The sequence below is a fragment of the Lissotriton helveticus genome, chromosome 5_1 (genome assembly GCF_964261635.1).
Source record: "Lissotriton helveticus chromosome 5_1, aLisHel1.1, whole genome shotgun sequence".
NCBI classification, from domain to species: domain Eukaryota; kingdom Metazoa; phylum Chordata; class Amphibia; order Caudata; family Salamandridae; genus Lissotriton; species Lissotriton helveticus.
Genome location: NC_136065.1, coordinates 1,331,278,871 through 1,331,304,169, shown reverse-complemented (window position 1 = coordinate 1,331,304,169; position 25,299 = coordinate 1,331,278,871). Strand labels below are relative to the sequence as shown.

Genomic DNA, 25,299 nt, shown 5'->3' with positions numbered 1-25,299 from the left:
AGGCAGGCCTTCTCCCCAAAGGCGGCATTGTGATTGGTTGGGACGCCGACCAGCCAGGCGCCTATGGGGAGGCCGTTTTCTCCATGTAGGGTGCATGGACAAAGGCCAGAGTGTGCATGACTGGTTAGATCGGTCCCGGAGGGCCGACCAAACAGTCAGGGCCCTTAGCAGGGGGCAAGGCACTCCTCCCCTGCCATAAAGCAGACACGCCTACCCCCTACCAAACACTTCTGCTTTCTCGCAGTGTGAGTAGCAGAAACATAAAATGGTCGTTTTTGCATTTTATATTTCTGCTTCTCGCTCTGCGAGAAAGCAGTGGGGTGACGCTCCTCCCCCCTAGTGGAGGAGCCGCCCTTAGTAACGTCACAAGAAGTGGCATAACAGAAAGTTATACCGCAGGACTATTGATCTTATTTGGCATCTCTGAAGAGACCTAACATGGATAGCAGTAACATTGACAAAAAAATAAATATACAAATTAAATAAGTCCATATAAATTTACAACTGTATTAAATGGATTAAATGTGTCACATTGGATGGAAAAGCTAGGTGCAGGTCTCACAAAGATGTATATTATTTACTCCTCGTTAACTGATTGTTTCCAGATGAGTGCATGATACAATTTCCAGTTCTGCCTCATAAAGGGGGGCAATCCTGTGAGGTAATGAGGGGCGGTATCATTCAAAATATAAAATGACACAAGAGAAAACCTCACTCACCATGGATATAATTGCACATTTCAAAAGGCTCCCTTATCTTTATGTGCCATTATTGTGCTACCTTAGGATGACATTAATACCTCGTAAAGTGTTTTAACATTAATCCTCTCTCTCACTAGGTAAGGTAATTTTTATTATGCATAGTTAATTAAAACCAGTGCAAACATTTACAGAACAGGTTAAATATCATAAAAGAAGTTGTATCTTTAAAACGTCATTAAAAAAGCAAACAGTAAAAGCCCAATACAAAGTTCCAGATGCATTCCTTTTGGGTAAGAGCAGGTGTCAATAAGTTCAAATTGGCGTCTATATGTTTTACTGTGTAATGTTTTTTGGCAGTTTCTGCTCAATTAGCGCTAGGAACTTTACATACCTGCAGTTTAGATTTGTGTTTGCAGGGTTAAGACACGCCAGTACTGCTTGCCTTCTAGTGCGAGTTCCTAACTGTTTAAGCTGGTCCTTTAACAACAGCTGGCGTGCTGGCCTGAACTCTTGGCAGAGGCAAGTCATATGAAGTATGTCGCCCTTCTCTGTATTGCAGAAGGTGCAGGCATCGTGGCCATTGATCCTGCGCCATGGTGGAAAGTGCTCTCTAGTAGGCAAGACCCCTAGTCTGTATTTCAGAAACTTCAGTTTTATTGTCTTGGGATAACCCTGGCTGAAGTATGGTTGAGGTGTCAGGGATTTATATGTGTTTATGGTAATCCATGCATGGTTTCTTTTAGCAAATGACTCTTTGTCCTCTAGTAGTGAAAGAGTTTTGACAGTTTTCCAAACCAGTTTTTTTAATGCTTTGTGTCCGAGTTGCATATCCCAGATCTCCGTTAGTTTGGTGGCCCCCAAGGCTGTCTTCAGGTAAGATCTTGCCTGAGATGCGTCCCTGCTTTGAATGTCTTGCCATAACAGCTCACTCTCACTAGTATCCCACACGCACATGCTAAGAGACGTAGGACAATCTTTTTTGTGTGTAGGCTCTTTACTTGCCAGAATTATGTTAAGTGTAAAACACAACGCATATAGTTAAAAACATAAGGCCCAAGGGAGAGAACGACATTTGGACATCGGAGAACAGGATCATGGCTGCAAGGTGTAGGAGAGCAGGCCAGCCATCGTGCAAGCAAGGCAAATTATGACTCCCCACTACCCTCTGGTCACTGACTGACTGAGCAGTAAAATACAGCCATAATTTGGGTGCATTGGACACATAACCCCACAAGACCATGGGTGGGGCGGGGAGAGGCAGGGTGGGGGGTAGTGGAGTCCGACATATGATGGGCAGGAGTTAGGTAAGTACTTAAATAAATAAAACAATGTACCTTACGCGCGCTGCATTGCCAACTATGCAAGAAATGGAGTCATCACATCAACGTGTGAAGTCCACGGCTCTAGTTCATTGTAATTCCTATCCTCTTACGGCATTTTCTCCCTGTGAAGGGGGAGGCTGTGCTATTATATCCTTTCAGAGATCTGTGTTTTTTCGACAGGAAATTATCTTATCCCTTAACTAATTTTTTTTCAGTAAAGAAACTGTGATTGTTAAGGGTTTCCAATAAAAAAAATTGCTTTCTTTGTAACCGTCATCAAACAGTTTGTTTTTTATTTAGCACCCTCAAAATCAGTTTTGTTAATGTTTTATAATATATTTTTCCTTATTCTGAATTGGATTCCTTGTAAGATGCTGAGGAAAATATGTTGTAATTGTCATCATGAACCAAGTACTCTTGAAAAGACATACACTGAGCTAGAGGCTTCGTACTCGGATAATATGTGTTAATTTAACCCCTTAGATTGTTTAAACCTCCTTCAAGGTATGCTAAGGAGGAAAGGTCATTTTGCAGGCTCCAGCGTTTTCTTTCTCAGGTGCAAGACTCAGTGTCATCATTTTAACAATTTGAAGTCTTGAACGGGTCAAAGGTAAAGCAAATGCAGTGTTTAAGTACACAGAGGGATAATTATGATGTTGCTGTAAAATATACCTTCCAACACAAATTCAAGCAGCTGTTTGTATCAAAAGCTTCAGAAACTGTATGGAAAATTGTATCTTTCTGTAGTTTGTATATAGGTCTCACAACGTGACATTGTTACCATGTGACTGAGATATTCGCACCCCGGATGCACTAATAGCACGTATGAGTTTCAGCGACTAAGATTTAATGGTATTTTGCAGAGTTCCGCTCCGGATGGCAATAGAACACTAGGAGGTGAGATAGGATGTTCTTGTTCTGGTGTTTGGAGGTAACTCTCAAGGTTGATGCTACACTGGGAATAGTGCTTTGTCTAACAAAACGTTATCAATGTACAAGGAAGAGGTTGTTACACGTACAATGCATACACATCTGTTTGCCATGTGTGAAAACTGAACCATCAAGTACATTTCCATTGCTAGATGAGGGCATAACTACCTGTGCTTAAAATGTGTGACGCCTCTGCATACTCCCACCTTCCCCCACCCACCATTGCCTGGCAGGGGAGTGGTCTGGGGCAAGACGCTTCTTTGCGGCACCAATGGGGGGCTGAGGGGAGAATTACACAACACTTAGAGCAACACCTGGCCACAATTAAGGCAGATTGCCACACTTAACACCTTCGCCCCGCACACCATAGCCAGAAGTGTGATGGCCTGGGAGGCAGGAATGAAGCTGAGGCCCTTTAACAACCGACCCACATGTCACACCTTTCAGCACTGCTTGCCTTCGCAACCCGACCCTGTCCCCCAATTAAAGGTCAAAGCTGCAAATGCAGACGGGCCTCGCACTACATGTGGGCTGCACAGCCCTGGGGAAAAGGCCCCCCCTCCCTGGGGGTTAACAGCCATTAACCAGTGCTGCGAGGCACAGGGGAGGGGGGCCTCTTCTCCCATTCTTACACATGCTTGCGAAGCCCAGAGGAGAGGCAGCCCTTCCCTGGGCCACGCAGAGTTCACCACAGGTGCGAGGCTGGTGGGGAAACACTTTTGCGAGGCCCCCTGTTGATGGGCTGAGCTCGGGGCCCTGGGCAGCCGCCCATGCTGCCCATGCCTAGCGCCGGCCCTGCTGGTACGTTTAGTCACTTCATAGATAACCAAGCATTGCACATCACATCAGATACTCCCAGTTGTGATATTTTAGCTTTAGGGAGGAGAGAAGAGCTTTTAAAAGTACGTCAAAGACGATGTTTCAGCTTTAGGGCGGGCTGTTTGCAAAATATGATTTCCTAATCAGTTGTCGGCATAAAGAAATTTGCAAACTCCCATTCTACCTGTAGTTCATAACATTGACCACTAGAAGCCTCTGTTGCATCAAATACATATGACTTTAAAAATCCATAAGGGTATATATGATCCCTCCAAGTGGACTTATTGCTCCAGGGAAGCAGAACAAAGGTTAATGAAAATTAGTTCCCGCGAAATGGGAATTTCTGTTAACATCAGCTCTCTTTTTGAGTGTGAATCTTTTTTGCAAAGCCCAACCGATAAATAAGTACAACATTTTGAGCCTTTCCCCTAGCACGATTCTGACCAGTATCAATCACCACCAATCTGTCGAAAGTGCTCTGAACTCCACCTTCTCCTAGGATCTTGGTAGCTTGATCAGTAAGATTGGCAGGCGGGGTTGGGGTGGCATCAGATTTTCCGACAATGAGGCTGGCATTAATTGTTTAAATACATTACACGACAAACAGGGTGCATGAGAGGGGCGTAAGGGGCAGTGGAAAGGAAGAGGAATGCAGATTGGTAGGACTACTAGGAGAAAACACAATATATTGAGAGTGTGTGTGTTTGTTTAGATGTAAACATTCCTGCTGAAATCCGACTGCCATCTCAATACCTGACTGAAAGCACCTGCACCCAACTACTTATCAGAAAAAACATTTATTAGGAGGGGGTGTAACACCCAATCCCCCACACGCCCCACCACCCCCAAGAGCTACGCTCCTGCATAGGAAACACGTAGCTCTACGAGAACCACAAATAGCCTCATCTTTTTCTCACTTGGATTTCATGTGGCTTCGCCAACAGCTGTTAGACCTGCTGCTCATCCAGTATGTCTTTGATGAGAGAATGTTGTTGAGTTGAATGTTGGTGAGTGTGTCAGTCAGTTGGTGGACGGTCTGAACAGGAGGAAGGCTACTCCTGGTGGGGCTCTACGATGTTACATCTTATATGGAAGAAACCTACATGATAAATACTTGGACCAGATCTACATTTTGGCGACGTTTTATAAAAGAACCTGCGTGAGAGAACTACATGGAATCGAAGTCTTTGTGAAACCTGATTTTCTTAAAGCCTGAAGAAATTTCAAGGTAAAGGAACTTCTTTTGAAACTAACAGCTCCTTATTTAAAGTTACTGGTACCCCTGAGCCCCACCAGTGACCTTCACATCGGTCGCCCACAACCCAGTTTTGCCAGCCCCTGCTTAGCTTTCTATCTACATTTTGGTGAAATGCCTTCACGTCTAAGACTTCTATCAACTTGCCACGTGAAGCGAGTCTGGAGAGCTTCAACTGTGGTGAAGAGCATCTGTTCCCTCTCTCTCCGTGTGAGAAGAGCTACAGGTTCCAGTGAAGAACTTAAAGTTGGGTGCGAGAAAACCCACTGTTCCTGTGTTTCTTTATGGATTTTATTGTGTGGCCATGGGCACAGCCTACCAGCTCAAGCGTGCTGTATTTGGTTTCATTTGGTCACTGCTACAAAACTGCTCCTTCAAGGAAATGCACCTGTGCCTACCACTACGACTTTCTGTATGCCCCCCGTTTAGTTTTGGATTAAAATCACTATTGTTGGGATCGGTGATGGTGTCAAAATAACGTGAGTAGTTTGTAAAGTAACACTTATTTATACCTTTAAAGCCTTTTTGCGCTGCTGCTGTGAAACAGTGTATAACGTTATCTAGAAATTCAAAATTGGAACTGTGCGCGTGCACCATACCAGTCTTCTGTTCTCGTGCGGTGCCGCAGTTGTCTTCAGTGACTGCTTCGTTTGCCAATCTCCTGGGCTGCCAAAGGATGCTCTGCATTAAGGACATGCCATCCGGCTCCACGTTGAGTATGTGCCGCCATCCTGGGATTTCCAGGATCTCCCTACTTCTGGGCATCATTATTCAGGTGAACTTCAAGTCTCAGGGTCTGCATTTGGGATGCGCAGGGGAGCCTCAGCACCAACAGCGTTTTTCCGATGTTCAGTTTTTTCCGGTGCATTTGAAGCATCGTGTTTCTGGCTTGGAGTCAGTGTTAAATATACAAGTAATACAACAGTGCCATCTAGTGGCTATCTAGCACCACTGCACCAGACAAGGAAAAGAAAAGCTCACTCGATAGAGACGCAGTGAATGCAGATCTTCGAGGTACTTTCCAGGAACTGTCTAGTGGCATCCATGGGTTACTCAGAACTTGGCAAGTCGTACAAGGTTTGCCGTTCTGAAGGTGTCCTGCTTGTGGGGTGGTGCTTCTTTTGTGTGTTGTTGCCGAATAAACCTACATGATAACTACTTGGACCAGATCTAATTTTATTTACTACAAGCTCCCCTCCCATACTTGGATTTCAGCTGTAGGTTTGTGGTTGGTGCCCACGAGATGTGTATTAATCTTCTACACCACACATGAATCGTAAAAGGTAACGTTGCCTCCTGCATAATCTGCAGATAGCACAGAGGTGGGGCCGACATTGCCAGTCACTTACATGTATATGACTCCCTTTACTTGTGGTGTGATCGAAATCAGCAGGAGAAATCCATGCACTGTCTGAATTCGGTTACATTAATTTATTAATGGGTCCGGCTGCTCAAGTCATTACTATGCAGTCAGTGTGGTAAGCTTTCTGGAAATACTTTGCGACAAGATTGGATTTTTAGTGAAAAGATCAATGTATACAACAAATGGCTCTTTGCTCACCATGTGACTGTAGAAAAGCCAGTGCGAACAAAGATATCTATATGTGAAAACTGGTACAACTTACTGAACCCAGAATATCATAAGTGTAAAATAAATAATTGCAAACACAAGAAATAGTGTCATTTGGGAAATGCTGACAATATATCAATTAAATGTAATGTAAAGTTAAAAAATATAACAACTGGGACTTCTATGACTCTTGTAAAACTGCATTTCCCTGCACATATTCACTTCAACAAACAATATTTCAGTTTACAAAAGAAGTCTGTAAATTGCGCATTACAATGAGGACTACTCACAACCACATGAATTTACTTCTGATTAAATTGAACAGGAATGGCATTTTTACTATAAAAATAGTTTTACCTTATACTGACATTGTACATTCGGAGTGCACTCTCACCCCTCAGAATTCGACATTTAAAATGATGACTCTGCTATAAGTTGATAAATAAAGAAAAAAAACTCCATAATGTGTACAAGCTTGCAGAAAAAAAATCATCATTTGGGACACAGAGAATGAGACTGCATTGTAAAACCCCAAATATATATCAAAATAGAAAGGACACATTCCGACGGTGCTGATTACACTTCGCATTACATTTCTATCACACATTTCGTCTTTCTATACATTTTTTCAACCTAAGGTCTATTTTCTCTGCCCAGTTCTCTATTTTGTTACTCCTTTAGAAAGTACAGTAAGTTTCTGACTGCAGTGAAAAGCAGCTGTTTTAAAGTTGGCAGCTGAACGTCGTTGTGTCTAAAGACCCTTCAACTTGCACTGCCTTTCTTGGCAGTACATCTTTGTAACTCATAGTATTCTTGTGTTGATCCCCTAATCCACAGCTTTCCAAATTTTTCATGTTAGTGACACACCTTTTTGTGAAAATAAATTCAGGGACACGGTAACGCGAGGAAGCGCAGCGATCGAGCCCGAACCACCTATTGTGGGTTCAGGCCCCACACCCCACACACACATACCCCACACACATACCCCACACACATACCCCCCACACAACCCCACACACACCACCCCACAGACACACCACCCCACAGACACACCACCCCCCAGACACACCACCCCCCACACACACCCCCCACACAAACCCACACCCACACCCCACACTCCCCACCCCCTCCACACACACACCCCACACACACACCCCACACCCCACACACACCCCCCACACACCCCACCCACACACACTCCACACACAGCCCAACACACACCACCCCACAGACACTCAACCCCACACACCCCACCCCACACACCCCCACCCCCACCCCATACACACACCCCCACACCCCACACACACACACACACACACACACACACACACCCCACACACACACCCCACACACACACCCCACACACACCCCCCACACACACACCCCACACACACACACAACCCCACAAACACAGCCCCACCCCCCCCACCCCCCCACACCCCCTCCACACACACCAGCCCACAGACACACCACCCCACACACCCCCCCAACCCCCCACACACAACCCCCCCACAACACACACACACACACACACCCACACACACCCCCCACCCCCCCCACACACACACACCCCACACACACACCCCACACACACACACACCCCAACAAACACTCCAACACACACCACCCCACAGACACACAACCCCCACACACCCCCCCCCACACACACCCCACACACACCCCACACACACACCCCACACAACCCCCCCACATAACTTTTATTTATTTATTTTCAAAGTTTTATATAGCGCGAACAAGATCTTTGCAGATATCAGAGCGCTTTACAGAAGGAAGGGGTAAGGGAAACAAGAGGGTGATTCCGGAGACTTTTGTTACAATAATAGTAATAGGTAGTACGTGAGTAACAAAATAAGATCGCAGTCAGATAAAAGCATAATACATGTAGATCATAAAATAAACAGCTAATAAAGAGTCAGTGTAAAGTCTTAGATCGGACCAAAATAGAGTTCAAGTGAATTTAGCTATTAGGATGGCTTAAACTTCTTTCTTAAAAAATGCAGTGGAGGAAATCAGCCTCGTTTCGGGAGGGAGTGCATTCCAGATCCTGGGTGCCATTCCTGAGAAGGAGCGTTTGTATGTTTTCTCCTTCGGGAATCTTCGAGGTTTCAGGAGGAGATTTTTTGAGCTTCTGTTGGTTCTCGAGCCTCCTGATACAGTCAGCTTTTGGGTGAGGTAGTTGAGTGACTTGTGGTGTACAGCCATGTGTGTCATGCAGGCAATTTTCAACTGTATTCTGGCTTCAAAAGGCAGCCAGTTCAGGGATCTGAAGTCAGGGGAGATATGCAAATGTTTTCTTTATCCAGTGATCAGTCTCGCTGCAGCGTTCAGGGAGGCTCTTAGTGGTGCGGTTATAGATAGGGGGAGTCCATTGAGAGCCACAATTCCGTAGTCTATGCATGGGATGACTAGGGCTTGTACTGCGGTTTGGAAGTCCTTAGCTGGGAAGAAGGGTTTAAGTTTCCTCAAAGTGTTGATTTGGAAATTAGCTCCCTTAGTTGCTTTGCTGATATGCTGCTGCATGTTGAGATTGGCGTCAAGTGTGATGCCTAAGGATTTTGCTGAGTCCACGATGGTGGGTTGGATATTGAGTGCGGTTAGGTGCTTGAGCCAAGATTGGGTGGTGGAGATTTTCGCAGGAGGTGAGATCAGAAGGAACTCAGTTTTCTGCGCATTAAGTTTGAGGTGATTATCGGCCAACCAAGATTGGGTGTTTCTGAGCGTGGAGTTCAGAAGTTTGATGTCTTCCGGGGATTCTAGTTTGAGGTAGAGTTGAGTGTCATCAGCGTACATGTGAAAGTGCACATTCGATGCTTGAAGCAAGGTGGTGAGTGGTTCCATGACTAGATTAAACAAAGTGGGGGATAGGGAAGATCCTTGCGGGACGCCTAATGTTACGGGTACAGATGAGGACAACACGTTGTTGATCTTGAACTTCTGGGACCGGTTATGTAAGAAGGAAGTGAACCATTTGAGAACAGTCCCAGATAGACCCATTCTGGTGTTTAACAGTTCAAGTAGATTCTCATGTTTGACGGTGTCAAATGCCGAGGAGAGATCAAGTAGGATGAGAAGGCAGGAGTCATTGTGATCAAGGATTTGGAGGGCGTCATCAATTATGTGCGTCATAGCCGTTTCCGTACTATGTCTTGCTCGGAAGCCTGATTGATGAGGATTGAGGAGGTCAAACTGATCAATGTGTTTTGTCAGTTGGAGTTGTACACATTTTTCCAGCAGTTTGGCCAAGGTGGGGATATTGGTGATAGGGCGGTTATTGTTTAGGTCGACCGGATCAGCTGTAGGTTTCTTGAGTATAGGCGAGACTTGTCCTACCTTGAGGGAGTCGGGGATGAGTCCTTGTTGTAGGGAACTGTTAATGATTTTAGTCCAGAGTGGAAGGAGCAGGGGGGTGAAGTCTTTTACAGCATTAGCAGGTAAGGGGTCTGTGAGGTGATTAGAGGGTTTCAAGGTGCCAAGCAGTTTGTTAATTGATTCTTCTGAGTAGGTGTCGAAGGACGACCATGCCGTGTTATTTTTAGGTTGAGTGGTAGTTCTGCTGATGGGGCTGGAGTATCGGTTTACATCATTGAGGAGTTCGCTTTTTATACTATCAGTTTTTTTGCTTAAAGAAAGCAGAAAAGTCTTCCCAGGATGGTATATTACTTGTTGTGCTATTAGATTGTAGAGGTTGTTCCTTGGTTTGAGTTTTGACTAGTTCAAACAGTTTTCTTAGTCGATTTTTTGCTTGGTCGAGCTGGAGGCTGAAGAAGTCTGTTTTCGAGCGCTTGATTTTCCTGAAGTAGGCGTTCCTCTTTTTCTTGAGCGTTTTAAGGTGCAATGCCGAGGGATCTGATCTCCAGGTGCTCTCTGCCATTCGCATGGCACGCCTATCGCCATTGAGTCTGCCGTCATACCATGGGTTCGAGATCTTGGTGGAGGCTCTCTTCAGTTGCAGTGGGGCGGCTTCATTGATTATTGAGGTCATAGAGTTGAGGTATAGGTCGGTCAGAGATTGTACGTCAGAGGCGCCGGTGGGGGGAAGGAGGAGGCTGGTGCTGTGGGAAGGCAGGGAGTTGGGGTTAAGCTTCTTCATGTCCCTTTTCCAGGTCTTGGATTTGTAGGGTTGAACCGGGTTGAGTTTAACCTTTTCCTTTATGTAGAATGTGATAATGTGGTGATCTGACCAGTCACAGGGTTGGATTGCCCCCAGATGGGTAGAGTCCTCTTTGGCGATGATAAGGTTGAGGATAGAGCCTTTGTCATGTGTCGGGCTGTTGCAGATTTGGGTGAGATCAAGCGCATTAAGGAAAGATTTAAGACTATTCACCACTGCATCTTTCTGATCGTTCCAGTGGAGGTTGAAGTCACCCAGGTAGATTTGAGTGTTCTGCCATCCGGAGTTGGTTGAAATCGTGTCCATGAGTTGTTGGGAGAAGGTGAGGTTGTCCCCGGGTGGGTGGTAGATGACATGTAAGGAGCATACAGGTTTGCCCCCGCTGGTGATCTCGAGGCAGATGAGTTCACAGGAGGTGAGTGAGGGGACAGTGACTTTAGTCACAGAGAGGTTGTTCCTAGAAATGCATGCGATTCCCCCGCCCGTCTTGCTGTTCCTGTCGAGTCTAATGATGTGGTAGTTGGGGGGAACTAGAATGTCCAATATAGGTGTAGAAGATTCGGATAGCCAAGTTTCGGTCAGAATAGCTAGGTCGAGGTCCATTGATATGATGAGATCCGCGAGGGCGGAGGAGTGTCTAGGGGCCAATCTGCAGTTGAGTAGGATGCATTTGAGTCTGGGGGTGAAGAGGGAGGTGGAGGGTTCTAGTGAGAGAGGGACTTTTCTGAGGTTCTTGGGGACGGAGCTTCTGTTGTTTTGTGTGGGGGACCTGAGGGGATTTGAGAGAATCGTGGGTATGGAAAGGTGTGTGGTGGTTGTGTTGTTTAGGGGAGCTGGGACATATGAACGGAGGAGGGTGTGTATGTCGTGGTCCGAGAAGGGATTGAGGGCGCGTTGGGGGCGGTTGGTGTTATTGCGAGCAGGGATAGATAGCCAATGTGGGGTGTGTTGAGTGAGAGGGTCAGTGGTGCGGGTGGGGCGGGTGGGGTGCTTGTTGAGCACGGGGTGGGTGGGGTGCTTGTTGAGCGCGGAAGTAGAGGTGGGTCGGGGATGTCTGGGGTGTATGAAGAGGAGTTCTTTGATGGTGTGAAGATCTTCTTTGACTTGTAAGAGGGTGGAGATAATCATGTCCAGTGTGGGATTAGGGATGGTGTTGGGGAAGAGAGCCGAGGGTGAATGATTGAATAGGGAACTGGCGAGGGGGGGAGGGTTGCGCTAGTGTTAGTGCAGGGTTCTGCGGAATCAGTAAGTGGTATGAGATTCGGTAGGTGAGGGAGTTTGGGGGTGAAAGATGTGGGTGAGATAGGGGGGAGGTTGGTGGTATAGGTGAGGGCATTGGCGGGAGGCAGTGAAGGCGAGTTGGGGGATGAGTATAGGCTTGAGATGGTGAAGGTGCGTGGAGGGAAGTGGGGGCTGAGAATGGGGGGGAGAGAGGAGGAGGGGATAGGGTAGAGGAGGTGGTGTGTTCTGAGAGACTGGTTGGGAGGGTGGGGAAGTGGGGACTGAGCGTGGATAGTGAGAGAGGGTGGGAGATGATACTGCTGCGGGGAAGGGGAGATGAGTTAAGGGAGGTGAGAGGTTCTGCGGGACTAGTAGGAGGTGTGAGGTGTGAGGTGTGGGGTGGGGGGGTGTGGGTGTGGAGAATGTAAGAGGAGGAAGAGGAGTGCTCGATGCCTGTGGTTGAGGGGTGTGCAGTAGTTACAGTGGGTGGGAGAGTGACAAGAGCGTTGGGAGGGGGGAGAGGTACGTGTCATTCTGATGCTGTGCTGGGTTAGGAGAGTCAGATAGGCGATTAGAGGTGGGGGGTGTTGTGTAGTCTGAGGGGCTAGGATAGGAGATCCGACGGTTGGAGATATGATCTTTGAGGGTGGGGAACACATTGTCGAGTAGTTCAAGGTTCCTGTCTGTGGATTGACAAAGGATGATCCCCTTGTTGTAGATAGTGATGGTAGCTTTGCCTGGGAAGAGCTGGGATGGTGTGATAGAAAGTGTTAGACCATTGGCGGATTTTCTAGGGGTGGAGACCGTGAGAGAGACGAGGAACGTTTTCCTCCATTGTGCTCTACGTGTGGTGTAGAAGATGATGTTGGTGCTCGTGGGTCCATTGATCAGTGAGTAGTAGGTGTCCACGAAGGGGATTTCCGGGTGGGCCTTCAGGAAGTTGTGTTTGAAGCGTTTGGCGTTTTTTTTGGTGAGCTCGGGTGGGTAGATAATTTTATAGGTGTGTTTGCCCGTGGGTTCCATGTTGGGAGAGGTGGTGTAGTTATTTATGCAATTTTATGTGGTGTGGACTTTACCCGAAGGTGTCAGAGCGCTTACCACAAGGAACAAATTAGAAGACGAACATTAAGTGACAAGGATAAAAGTGACACTAGTGCGCGACCAAAATACATGAGGTAGCAGTCGGTGCATTACAGCAGAAAAGTGATACGTGCGCAGGTTACAAAGAAAAAGCGTATAAAATACAAATAGGGGTAAAATACTGCAAAGACCGGCAGCCACTCCAGCACAAGAGCGAACGTTACGTAGGCAATGGTGGCACTTGTGCAAATATCCATAGCAGGTAAAATGTGTGAGGTAGTAGACACTGTGTTACACGGAAAGTGATGAGTGCAAATTGCAAAAGGGAACAATACAGGTATTGGGATAACACTAAACGAAAAGATCAAGCTACCAGAACATACTGGGGAGGAAGGTGTAGGTAGGTGAGGGGGGGTATGAGCGGGTAGGTATAGAAGCGTGCTGTGGGAGTAAGATAAGATAATTATATAATCAGGGTGGAAGACTAGTCTAAGATAAAATAATATTATATCCAGGGTGGAAGACTAGTCTAAGATGGCCTCCAAAAAGGGGAAGGGGAGACAAGAATAGAAGTCCTCTGTCTGTTGTGGTTACAGTTTAGTTTCCCTTTCTAATCAGAGGCAGGTCGAGTTAGTCCAGATGCTAGGAGGGGAGGAGAAAGTCTTATCTGTGTTTGGTGAATCCTGGCGGAGATGTTGTGCAGCCACGTGGACATCTGGGGGACGTGGAGGCGATTTATTGCTCCAAGTTTATGACCCCGGCCATTTTGGGCCGTGGAGAGACCAAAAATGAAATGAGTCTTACAGTTTACAGCTAGAATGTAAATACCTTATGTTCTTAATAGATCCTGACATCGGGGTAGACAACAAACACGATGCAACAGTACCAAGGTGAAGAGCCAGGCTGTAGGTCTGAGTAGCAGGCGGCCACCCCCACGGCGCAGTACAGGCTTTTCTGTAGAGCTGGACTGTAGTAACCCCCCACACACACACCCCACACAACCCCCCCCACACAACCCCCCCACATAACCCCCACACACACACACCCCACACAACCCCCCACACACACAACCCCCCACACACAACCCCTCACACACAACCCCCCACACACACCCCCACCCCCCACCCCACACACACCACCCCCCACAAACACCCCACACACACCACCCCACAGACACACCACCCCACACACACACACCACCCCACACAACCCCCCACACACACAACCCCCCACACACACAACCCCCCACACACACAACCCCACACACAACCCCACACACACACAACCCCACACACACACCCCACACACACACCCCCCCCACACACACACACCCCATACACACACCCCACACACACACACCACACACACACACCACACACACCCCACACACACACACCCCACACACACCCCACACACACACAACTCCACACACACAAAAATGCAAGTGTCCGTCTGTAACACAACTGGTGCTCATGTAAAGCGCTCTGATACATTTGGCTCTAGTTTGCTCATCAAAAAAAGTTTGGCAAAAGCTGCATGGTAAAGCGTAAAGGATGTTTTCTACCATTATTCATCAACTTAGTTGCTTTCTTAGAAGAGCTCCTGCTCAAATTAAGCACTGCCCTACTTACTTTACTTCTCATCCGTTTTCCATGGCCGGAGCCGGACAATGATTAAAGTGTCCACCTTGTAGTCATAAACTGAACTCTGTCTGCTTCTTAAAAACTGCAATAGACGTGGAACCAAAACACGGTGCAGTCAGGTGGTGCGAGTCCATTCTAAAACCTCTGTATTCAGTGAGGCCACAGACAAACTCTATATGGGTTGTTATCTGTTTTCAGCTCAGTTGTCTGCCTTCAGCCGCCCTTGGTTGACAAGCAGATGGCTTCCAAACTGCATACCAGGGGCAGCATGCTACCTCTGCAACTGCAAGCTGACATTTTGGATAGGGAGGACCCATTTTAGGCGTTTGATGTCGGTGTTCCTAAAAGATAAACTCCAAAAGGGGGCGTGGTGTTGCCAAAGGCTCTTTGATGACCCCATGCAGTAGTCATGCCTAATTGGCACCTCTCAACCAGAAGCTCTTTAGCAGCACACAGCGCCTGACACATTCACCAAAAACACTTGAATCAGCGCGTGATGAGTTCCAGATTGGTGTACGGTTTAGCATTCTTCAGCATTTAAAGGCAGCAGAAGTTTCGCTTCCGGGGGCTATCTGATGTACGGTGTGTATATTATATCCAGACAGTTTCATGTGTGCTTATTTTATGTGCGGCAGATAATGTTATCGCATGAGGTAGACCAGGCTATAGGATGCAGAGGACTTACTGTTATGCGTGTTGAAAGTGCTGTGCTACACCTTTTCTGCTTGAATGAGAGAAGCTCTGTCTGCTCCACGACACATTTGTACTTCCTATGTCTACGTGAGATAAACAAGCAGTCATTCTGTACTCTTATTACCTGAATCGCGCCACCTTTTCGTACTTTATAATCTTGAATGTACCAGTAACTTGTTAAAATGTAACTTTCACCACGAGTACAGTTTTACCTATTTCTATGCGACTCTCATTGCTTATGTAATTTACTTCGCTCTATTGTAAATCGCTCTGACACCTCTGGGTAAAGATTGCTCTATATAAAAATGCATAAATAAAAATAAGCCCCCACTTAACACCCTCCCTGTCGTGTGTGGCATCCCGTGACCGCTCACAGCGGCACCCGAGCACTTCACATGTCTTTAAAGACCATGTGCATGTTAATTGGGCTTTGTTGTTGTTTCAGCCCTTCTAAGAGCCCCTGCAGCCCGACTCTGCCGATTGCCGGCAGAAGTCATCTCATCTCATCCCGCGACACACTTACGGCTGGGGCGCGACACAGTAATGTGTCGCACCACACAGTTTGGAAAGCTGTGCCCTAATCTGTAATGCTTGAAGGTGGCGAATCTACAACCAAGGGCCGGTTTTACAGTTCTATAGAGAGGAATCTGACCATATTTTGCATCCGTGAGCGGCAATCTTGGAGTTCTGTCTCCTTTGACACCCAGACCTATGTGTGAACGTAGTGGCACCATTCCTGTGATCCTACTTGTCTTCAAGAACAGACAGTACATATTATTGTTCCTCTCCCCAGGCCTAGACAGTGGTTTAGTTTCCCTTTCATTCTCTGGAACTTCCCAAAGATACTGATCTTGCACATCAGCAGAAAACACTGCTGGATCCTATAGTTCATAGCGGTTAAGACACTATATTGTCTTGTTCAAGCTTTTTACTCTCCTTTTTAATCTCCTTGGGTGATATAGTGGAAACTAATCAAATAGAATTATTTTCGTATTGAAAAATTTCTCATCAGGGACCTTGGGGTTTGTCTCTTTCACACATTTCTGTCCAGCGGGAGCTCCTCCGCTAAGGCGGAGGAGCGTCGCCCCACTCCTCCGCGAGCAGTGTAAAAAGGGTAACGAAAATTATTACTATTTTTATTATCATTTTCGCTTTCCTTCCTGCTTAGGTGAAGGGCAGGCAGGTGGGGTTGGGCTGTGCAGTTCAGGGGAAGGCGTCTTAAGCACATTCCCTAAGTGTGCATGACTGCTTGGCCAGCTCAACAATCCTGCACACTTTGCATCATCCCCACCAGGCTGCATTACACATCCTGCTAGGGTACAAGCCCAGCCTCCAACCCCTGTCTGAGCGCTGAACCATGGCACTCAGACCAATCACAACGCTGCTGTAAGGCAGCGTTGTGATTGGACAGGAGATTCTTGGAAGCTGTGTGCTTCCTGTTTCTGCCGGAAGACTACGGAGGAGAGGCAGCGGCACCCAGGTAAGTTACTTGTTTTTTTTTGTACTCCGTCTCTCCGCTCCCCGCCACCCTCTGCTTATTCACCTGCAATCAGTAGCAGCCCCTACTTTTTCTGTCTATCCTGCAAAAATAGGAACATTACCTTTGAGAGGGCAAGGGGAGAAGAAAGAAAACATAAAGGGATCTAATGCCAGACAGTGCATAGAAGATGAGTTTTTCTGCTATATCACAGCTTTGCATGGCGTGAACATTTTGGTGTCACTGTAGAGTAACTTACTCCTCAGAATCTGAGTTAGTGTTATTCAGAAACATCTGAGGTTGCATATTCCAAATTTCACCGCAGTGTGGGTGGGGAAGCTGGCTTGTGTTTTTGTAAAATTCCAAGTATCTATTTTTTTTCTCTTGATAGGTGACTAAAGTCATAGGTGTTTACTCCATTTGTTTGTTTTTTGTGTAATGAGGTATTGTCATGGCCACTGTGTCACTCTGGATCCATATTTGTGCAATATGTCCAGCGGGATTAAAATGCATGAACTTCCATTTAGCTTATTAAATGCTGAATAAATGCTCAATTGTTTCTTCCACCTGCTATAGGCTTGAAGGAGAAGTGTGTTGATAGCCTGGTCTTTGAAACCCTGATCCCCAAGCCCATGATGCAGCATTACATCAGCCTCCTTCTCAAGCACCGACGTCTGATCCTCTCGGGACCCAGTGGAACGGGCAAAACTTACCTGACAAACCGTCTTTCCGAGTACCTGGTGGAAAGGTCGGGGCGTGAGGTCTCTGAGGGCATCCTGGTGACCTTCAACATGCATCAGCAGTCGTGCAAGGTAACCGATGTTTGTAGTGTCACCAGACTGGGAAGGGGACATGGAGACAAAAAATAACTTTTTATTTCTATTCTATGATGCATTTAGAGTTTTGGCAATATATTTGAATATATTTAAGAGTTTACTCGATTCTGCTTAGGGGCTAGACACAAAGCAAAGTTAAATAGGATTGGCTGATAAATTCTTAGCTGTAAGAGGGAGTACAAGCAATTCGTTAGTGCACATGGCAAACAGAGGGACTTCTTGGTTCCATTTAGCAGACCTTAGTAAAGACCAGTTGCTGTCTGTTTATCTGTAGATATGAGACTTCTGAATGGCAGGGTCTACAGGGTTTGTTCCAAGTACAAATGCTTCAAATGCAGGGGTGGACTCCCTTTCCTGTGGTGTTTAGTCTCTTCTAAAGATACGTCGGAGCTACAAATTATGCACTGCTAGACTTTTTAGAAGACCGTGCCCACAAATGTTAAATACATTCTTAGTTTTTGGAGCTTAGTGTATGTATCCCTTTGTAAGCATTCCTATTTTATTCCTCCCAGGACCTACAGCTGTATCTCTCCAACTTAGCTAACCAGATTGACCGAGATACTGGAATCGGAGATGTGCCATTGGTTATTCTTCTAGATGACATCAGTGAACCAGGATCCATTAGTGAATTGGTGAATGGTGCCCTAACATGCAAGTACCATAAATGGTAAGAGTGACAATTGTGCCTTCATAACACAGGAGACAAATCATGGTTTGGGTTCACAGTGGTGACTGTCCATCTTGTGTCAGCTGTAAAACTGTGTGAACCCAGGGATTATCCCTGAATTCAGTCAGATATCATTTTTTCCTAATGTTGGTTGGCTCCTTGAACATGTGTCTACTTGGTTTGACGTTGTGTATCATATTGCATGGATGACATATCCAGGAGATATATCCAGAGGGGTTTAGAATGTTCTGCTCCTTAAAATGTATTTTCCCTTCGCATTAGGAGTTAATTTTCCCTTTTGTCATTGCAACTGTTGGTGCTCTGCTGTTCTCAGACCATCAGTGCCAAAAGTAAATACATGTTTGTATCATGTGTGGCTGTAGATGTTCATGCTTTGCATACTCCTGCCATCTAGTGTTGGGCTCGAACAATGCAAGTTGTTTTGCTTTGAAGAAGCTTCAAGTCCCTTTGTGTGACTTCTGTCTTTGTCCAAAAAGAACAATCTGCCATCAGGTTTGGACATGTTTAGCTCCTAAACCAATGGGAGTGCTCTTTGGAACTTTAGGCCTTGCTACAGTAACTCTGGTAGCCTGCATGGGGAAGGGTATCCATATGACTAGCCCGCTAGTGAAAGGGATAGAGATGACCCATGAGATGACTATGCCAAACACCACCTTTCCTGAATACCAAAACCTGAAGCCACACCCAATTAAACCCTCCCTGCTGGATGATGGTATGGAATACCATGCCATCATACAGAAATTGATTTGAAACTATAAAGTCACCATTACTGATAATGGACTGTGAATACTTTTACACGTTAGTAGGCCTGGTTGACCAGGATAAAAAAAGTTTGAAGGCTATTGTTTTAGGGTATGCTGAAGTTCAGCCCTGATAACTTTAAGGGCCCAGTCAGGGCCAAAGTTGGCACACAATTTGTTTGAGTATGAAGCTTTACCCAATGACCCACTTTATATTACAAGCTGGACACCCTAAGCCTCTCTGATAGTTCATACTGCCAGAAATAGTGCTTCAGCCCAGATATCACAGGTAACACCCCAGACAAGGAAAGCAAATGCATAGAGGTTGCTGCTAGACAAGTAGCAGAAGGTGCTACTACACAGTGGCTTATTTCAGATTTAGATGCCTTTTTTTTATCTTAACACAACAGGTGTTACATTTGGAGGAGAAAGAGGCACTCCTACTGCTACAGCTGGGGTGAGGAGGAAGTTTCGAGGGGAAAATCATCTCCAATGCAAATAAATGTTATGCCATAGAAGCAGCAAACATTGCCTCCCTTGGCATTAACACTAGTGTCCTCCTTCGTAGACCCACTTGGCTTTGAGTATCAAGGTTTAAACCGGTGGTCCAATAATACTTTTGCAGCATGTGCTGGAGAACATCTTTTTAAACTCTATGATGAAATGTTAGAGAAAAGTAAAAAAAGATTCTTGGATCAAGAAAGTTGTACAGGTAATCAAACTTTGTCACTTGACTCAGGAATACCCAAAATGCTCAACCTCTGCCTACAGGTATTCACACACACATGGTATGACCAACGCACCATGGATGAACTGGTCTGGGATATGTGCCTAAAATTTTCCACCTCCCACTCATTTAATAGATACTAGTGGAACAAACCTGGCCAGACAGCTTTGGTACTCAATGCGTTCAGAAAAATATCCATTGGTCCCCACAAGAAACTTTTGATCAGGATAGACCTTCATATTCAACATTAAGGCATAATCGGGCACCCATACCCAAACAGATCCATCTAGCGATTTAGCATCTTAGGTCTTAAAGTTCTTTTAGCTACACTTCTCAGAGGAGTGTATGACAGTCTTGAGAAAAGCACATGTACATGCTGCACAGCAAAGTGGAAACATTTATCCAGTACTGCATCTCAAGGGTACTGGATCCCTTCAGAGTTAGGGTACAGGACATTATTTCTTACCTTTTACATCTCCAAATGGTAGGTCTAGCATTTACTTCCATACAACTTTATTTAGAGCTGTAAGAGCATCCATGCAGAACAAGGAACGCTTATCCCCTTTTAGGATTCCTGTAGTAAAGATATTCATGGAGGGTCATAAAGGTTGATATCCACAAGAACTCCGGCAGCGCACGTCAGGGACCTTAAAGTAGTTCTCACCAGGCTTATTTGACCACTTTTTGAGACTCTCCTTGTATGTCAATTATAGTTCTTTTCATGGACGGTAGCTTTCGCTGTACCTCTAAATTCACTTAGGTGCATTAACGAGTTACAAGCACTGATTATTCAAGATCCAATAATTCAGTGCACAAGGACAAGATACTCCTTTGAACCAGTCCCAAATTCTTAACTAAGGTAGTCTTGCCGTTCCATTTGAATCTGAGTATTTAGCAGACTGTTTTTTCTCCAGAAACTGACAGTTGTGGAGCGAGTGTTGCACACTGGATGTTAAACAGTCACTTGTACTATAGTGACTGGAATAATCCTTTCTGTAAAACTAACAAACGTTTTGTTGTTTGTGCTAAACCATCCAAGGGTCGGCCAATTTCATATCCAGGAATTGCAAGACGGATTGTGAAGTGTATCCACACATGTTATGCCAAGCCTAAATAAGTGCTCTCTACAACTGCTAGGGCACACTCTACACACAAAACGAGGCCATTACTGCGTTCCTTGTAGCTGATATATACAAGGTAGTAACTTGGTTAGCACCATACACATTCACAAAGTATTTCTGTGTGGAAATATTAGCTCATCACCATGCTATTGTTGGTTAAACTCTGTTTTTTTCAAACATCTGCCTAATCTGCCCTTTAGCCATGACTAGGTGGAAATTGGTTCAATGTTTATGCTAATTAGGTTAATCTACAGCAACACGTGCTACGAAGAGAAAATGTTACTTACCCTTTAAGAATCCGTTCGAATCATGTAGTGCTGTAGATTCAAGTGTCCCTTCCCTCTTCCTCACAAGCTGGCAGTAATTGCACATGTTGTTTTAATTCACCATACATTAATTATTTATAATTCTCCTTTGTAGAAAGCTAGCTCTTTGTATAGTGTTCAAAACTGAGGTGCACTGTGTAGATGGTCCAGGTATCCCTTACTAGTGTGCAGGGGCTTGCTTCAACAATCCCATGGTGTTCTATTTGTGGTAATGTAGTCGGGACAGGAGCAAGAATAGATGGTTGGGCCCCAATTCCACAGCTAGTCCACAGTTCTCATTATTCTTCTTCTTTAGTCAGTCGAATCTGAGTTCCTTGTTTCAGTGGGCCACCTAAATACTGAATTTAGGGGTGTTAAGGGGAGTGAAGGATAGTAGCCAATGGACTACTTAACCTTGGGGTCACTGCACCCCCTAGATAAATACTTCCTGTGGGGAGAGGGCATAACCCTGCCCCAGAGTTCCTAATTCTACCAAAAATAAGATGGTGGAATCTTTCTTTTTTGGAGCACATCAGGCAGTCCATTTTAGGGGTGTGACTAGCTTGGTGGTGTAACACACCTACTTGCTTAGGTAATTTCCCACCTGTTTTGGTTCCAAATGGGTCTCGGGGCAGGTGGCGATATCTCTCAGGTCTGAGCAAAGTCGGCGTCACATATCAAAGGCGGCTTGGGCTTTGAAGCTCCTGACCTTGATATGCTAAATCACTAGCCATCCAGCTGGATGAGGTCTGAATACCTTCCTCCGGAGCAGGTGTTTCTAGCCTCGGAGAGTGTTGGATCTTACCTGCAGGGGCCAGAAACATGTCTGTGGTGGCAGGCTGGATGATACTGGTCAGCCAGCACACTAGATAGTGGTAGGGTGTTCAGGGGACACCTCTAATGTACCCTCTGGATACATGTCATAATAAATCTTGTACTGGCAACAGTACAGATTTATTAAGACAAAATATTTAATACCAGATACCGTACATTCAGTAACGTCATGGGGAACTCTTGATGACCAATACCCAGTGCATATACTTAATATGGCTTCCCTGTTCACTTGTACCATATAGTAATTGAAAGGACAGCACAGGGGCAGATCTGCTCTTGCAGATAGGCCCTCACATGCAATATTCTCCCTGCCTTAGGGCTACAAGGCCTGCTATAGTGGTGACTTACATATTATGCAGTGAATTCGGCATGGCACACAGCGAGTGTGCCATGTTGTGTTTTCACTCATGGTTTGTATTATGACATGCAGCACGCAATGGCAGTCTGCATGTTCTTTGTGTGTTGTCCCTTTTGGGTGGGATGAGACATGCTGCAGCCCTTAAGGACCCTCTTTACTACCCCTGCCTTAGGTACCAGGAGTGCCCTTTACTAGAGGTTTATAGGGGTGACAAGATCCCTGCCAATTGGGTTACAATTAGACTTGTACCTGTTTAGGGGAAAGAGCATTGGCACTGAGGTCTGGTTAGTAGGCCTCAGTGCATTGTCAGTGTTGAACTATCATCTACTATTAAAAAATGGGGCATAAATTGGGCAGACAGCTGCAAGAACATTCCAGTTTCCTACACCCTTTCACTGTTGTGTGCAGAAAAAAGTCCAAAGTAAAGTAAAGTCCACATTTGTAAAGCGCACAATCACCCGTAAGGGTCTCTAGGCGCTGGGGGCCGTCGGGAAGATTAAGCGAGCTATTGCCCAGAGTCACATGGTGCTGGGCTAACCTGCCGGGGATCGAACCGTGGTCCCCAGATTCCAGCGTCAGTCGCCCTGGCCACGGCGCCACACCTCTTCCAAAGTCGCATAGTATCCCTGACTTGAAGCTTGTTTGAAGTAAAGCAACCTGTAATGTCTGAAATCAGATGTCGGGAATATGCTAAGCACGTGAATCTACAGCACTAGACTTACAGACATATGCTTACAGGGCAAGTAACAATTTCTTTTCAATTGCTTGTGAACCAGCTTTGTGACAGTATGGTAAAAGGAAACCTGGAAACGTTCCTGTAGGCATGTGCTGCTGAAAAGATGTTTGATAAGAGAGGAGTTCTCAATCCCCTCCCTACTCTAATCAGAGGCACTGGCCTTTTGGTAACTTTTTCTCCTTCAATTATCTAGATGCCTGTATTTTCCTGAAGGTTATCAGACTGAATTTACAGGTTTGAGGTTCGGTCAATGAGAGCATGAGATTAATATCCAAGGCGTCTAGGTTATACTTTTTTTGTGCATAATTAAATAGAACGTTGTTGATGATTTGTTCTCCTCTTAACCTGCTGCTAGGAATAAATGCAGTTGGTTGATGCCTTTCATGCACAATTTTCCATATTCATTCAGAAATGCATTTCAACAAACATTTTTGTATTTTATTCCAGCCCTTACATCATCGGAACCACCAATCAACCTGTCAAAATGACGCCTAATCATAGTCTTCATCTCAGCTTCAGGTACATTGCTTTGTGGACTTGAGATGATCTTACTCAGACGTTCAGTTCAAATGAAATATTCATTTCCTATGGGTGGGCTGTGCGTTACTCTGCCCTGCTCTATGGCAACCCTCTATAGACACCCAGATTCTCATTGCAAATGTTTAAATTACAATTTTAAGTTGAAAGTTTAAACTCCCTGTTTAATGGTTCATAAGTATTTAAGTAGAAAAGATCCCTCATCTATACCACAAATGTTATAAACAAAGATCAAAATCAACCTACACTTGTGCTGCATCTTAGTCCAGCTCTCTACAGAGTGTCTGATTTTAGAGTACAGGCAAGTGCCACTGAAGCCTGTGCTATTTTCCGGTCAATGTGACACATAATGAGATTATAGAATAGTTAGTTGTAGACAGTTAGTAATAATGATGAATAATAAATTAAATTGACACCCTAACTGTTTGGCATGAAAGAATAATGTTCAGATTGCTGCTAAGTCTCTTTGAGGGTTTCAAGAAAAGAACAGGGGTTCTGCGTAGTGACTATAATGAGAGCACATAATATGAAACAATCTAGATCATGACATATAGTGCTCCAGTTTAATCGCTCTACACCAAAATATTCTAAGGTGTACTGTAAGCTACTGTACAAAGGGAGACTTTCACCTCCCACCTGTACCACATGTAAAGATGATTACATTATATTTTTTCTGTTCTCTGCATTGGCTCCTCTTTTCTGCAGGCATTTTTTTTAAAGTCCGGATCTAATTATTGAATCCGTGTATTACAATTTATTCTTATTCTGCACTACTTTAATTGCATTAATGTGGTGTAAGGCACAGTTGGATGATGCCACTAGAACAGCACTGAAATTTTAAATAGAATGCAGATTCAGAATATCTGCTTTTATTGTACAAGTGGATGTACGTGTTCTTGAAATAGATAATGCATATGTTCTAGATGTATCACTGTTCCATGAGCACTATTATGAATTGTGGCTGGAGACCGCACTAAACGCATGTTCGTTTATATACTTAGACTTCACAACAAATTGGAACCTAGGTTAGACTATCTGGATCAAACGTATTAGGTTGATTCTATAAAACTGACTAGTAGAAAGTTAATTGCTCATCCTTTTACATTTGCAGATATTTTAAATATGCATGGGTATTTTTATTTGGTAGATATATAAATAATAGGATAAGAAGTGATTTAACAGCATTCAAAATATTGAATAATTTTCTTAGAGCATTAATTAAATCTAACTGTGTATTATGAGATGTTTTCAAACAACCAGTTGCACAGTTGTCATGATAGTTCAGTATTTCGCATCTAATTAATAACATAATTAAATTGTAATTATTATTAAACAATTAATTACAATAAATAAAATATTTTCCTTGGGTGTGGTGACTTGATAGACCCAAGATGCATGCCGATATTTACATTGGTCTTGCGTATAACATTATCATAGTTGCAAATCTTTTCTAAAGCCATGCTGGAATTGAAAGTTTATTTTGCTTTGCTGGATGTATGTTTTGTTCTACCCTCAACAGATGCAAGTGGGGTGCTTTGACTAATAGACTGTCTGTATCCACAACCCCTCTTATA

General features: G+C 44.9%; 1 protein-coding gene across 10 annotated transcripts in view; it reads left to right on the top strand.

Moving 5' to 3' along the window:
- The window catches only part of NAV1 (neuron navigator 1), a 678,674-nt gene that overhangs the window by 634,845 nt on the left and 18,530 nt on the right, over positions 1-25,299 (top strand). For all 10 annotated transcript variants that reach the window (XM_078644181.1, XM_078644180.1, XM_078644179.1 and 7 more), the window contains 3 exons: positions 17,420-17,655; positions 18,192-18,346; positions 23,636-23,707. In XM_078644181.1, coding sequence (XP_078500307.1) covers positions 17,420-17,655; positions 18,192-18,346; positions 23,636-23,707 — 463 coding nt within the window. The remainder of the gene's footprint in view (positions 1-17,419; positions 17,656-18,191; positions 18,347-23,635; positions 23,708-25,299) is intronic.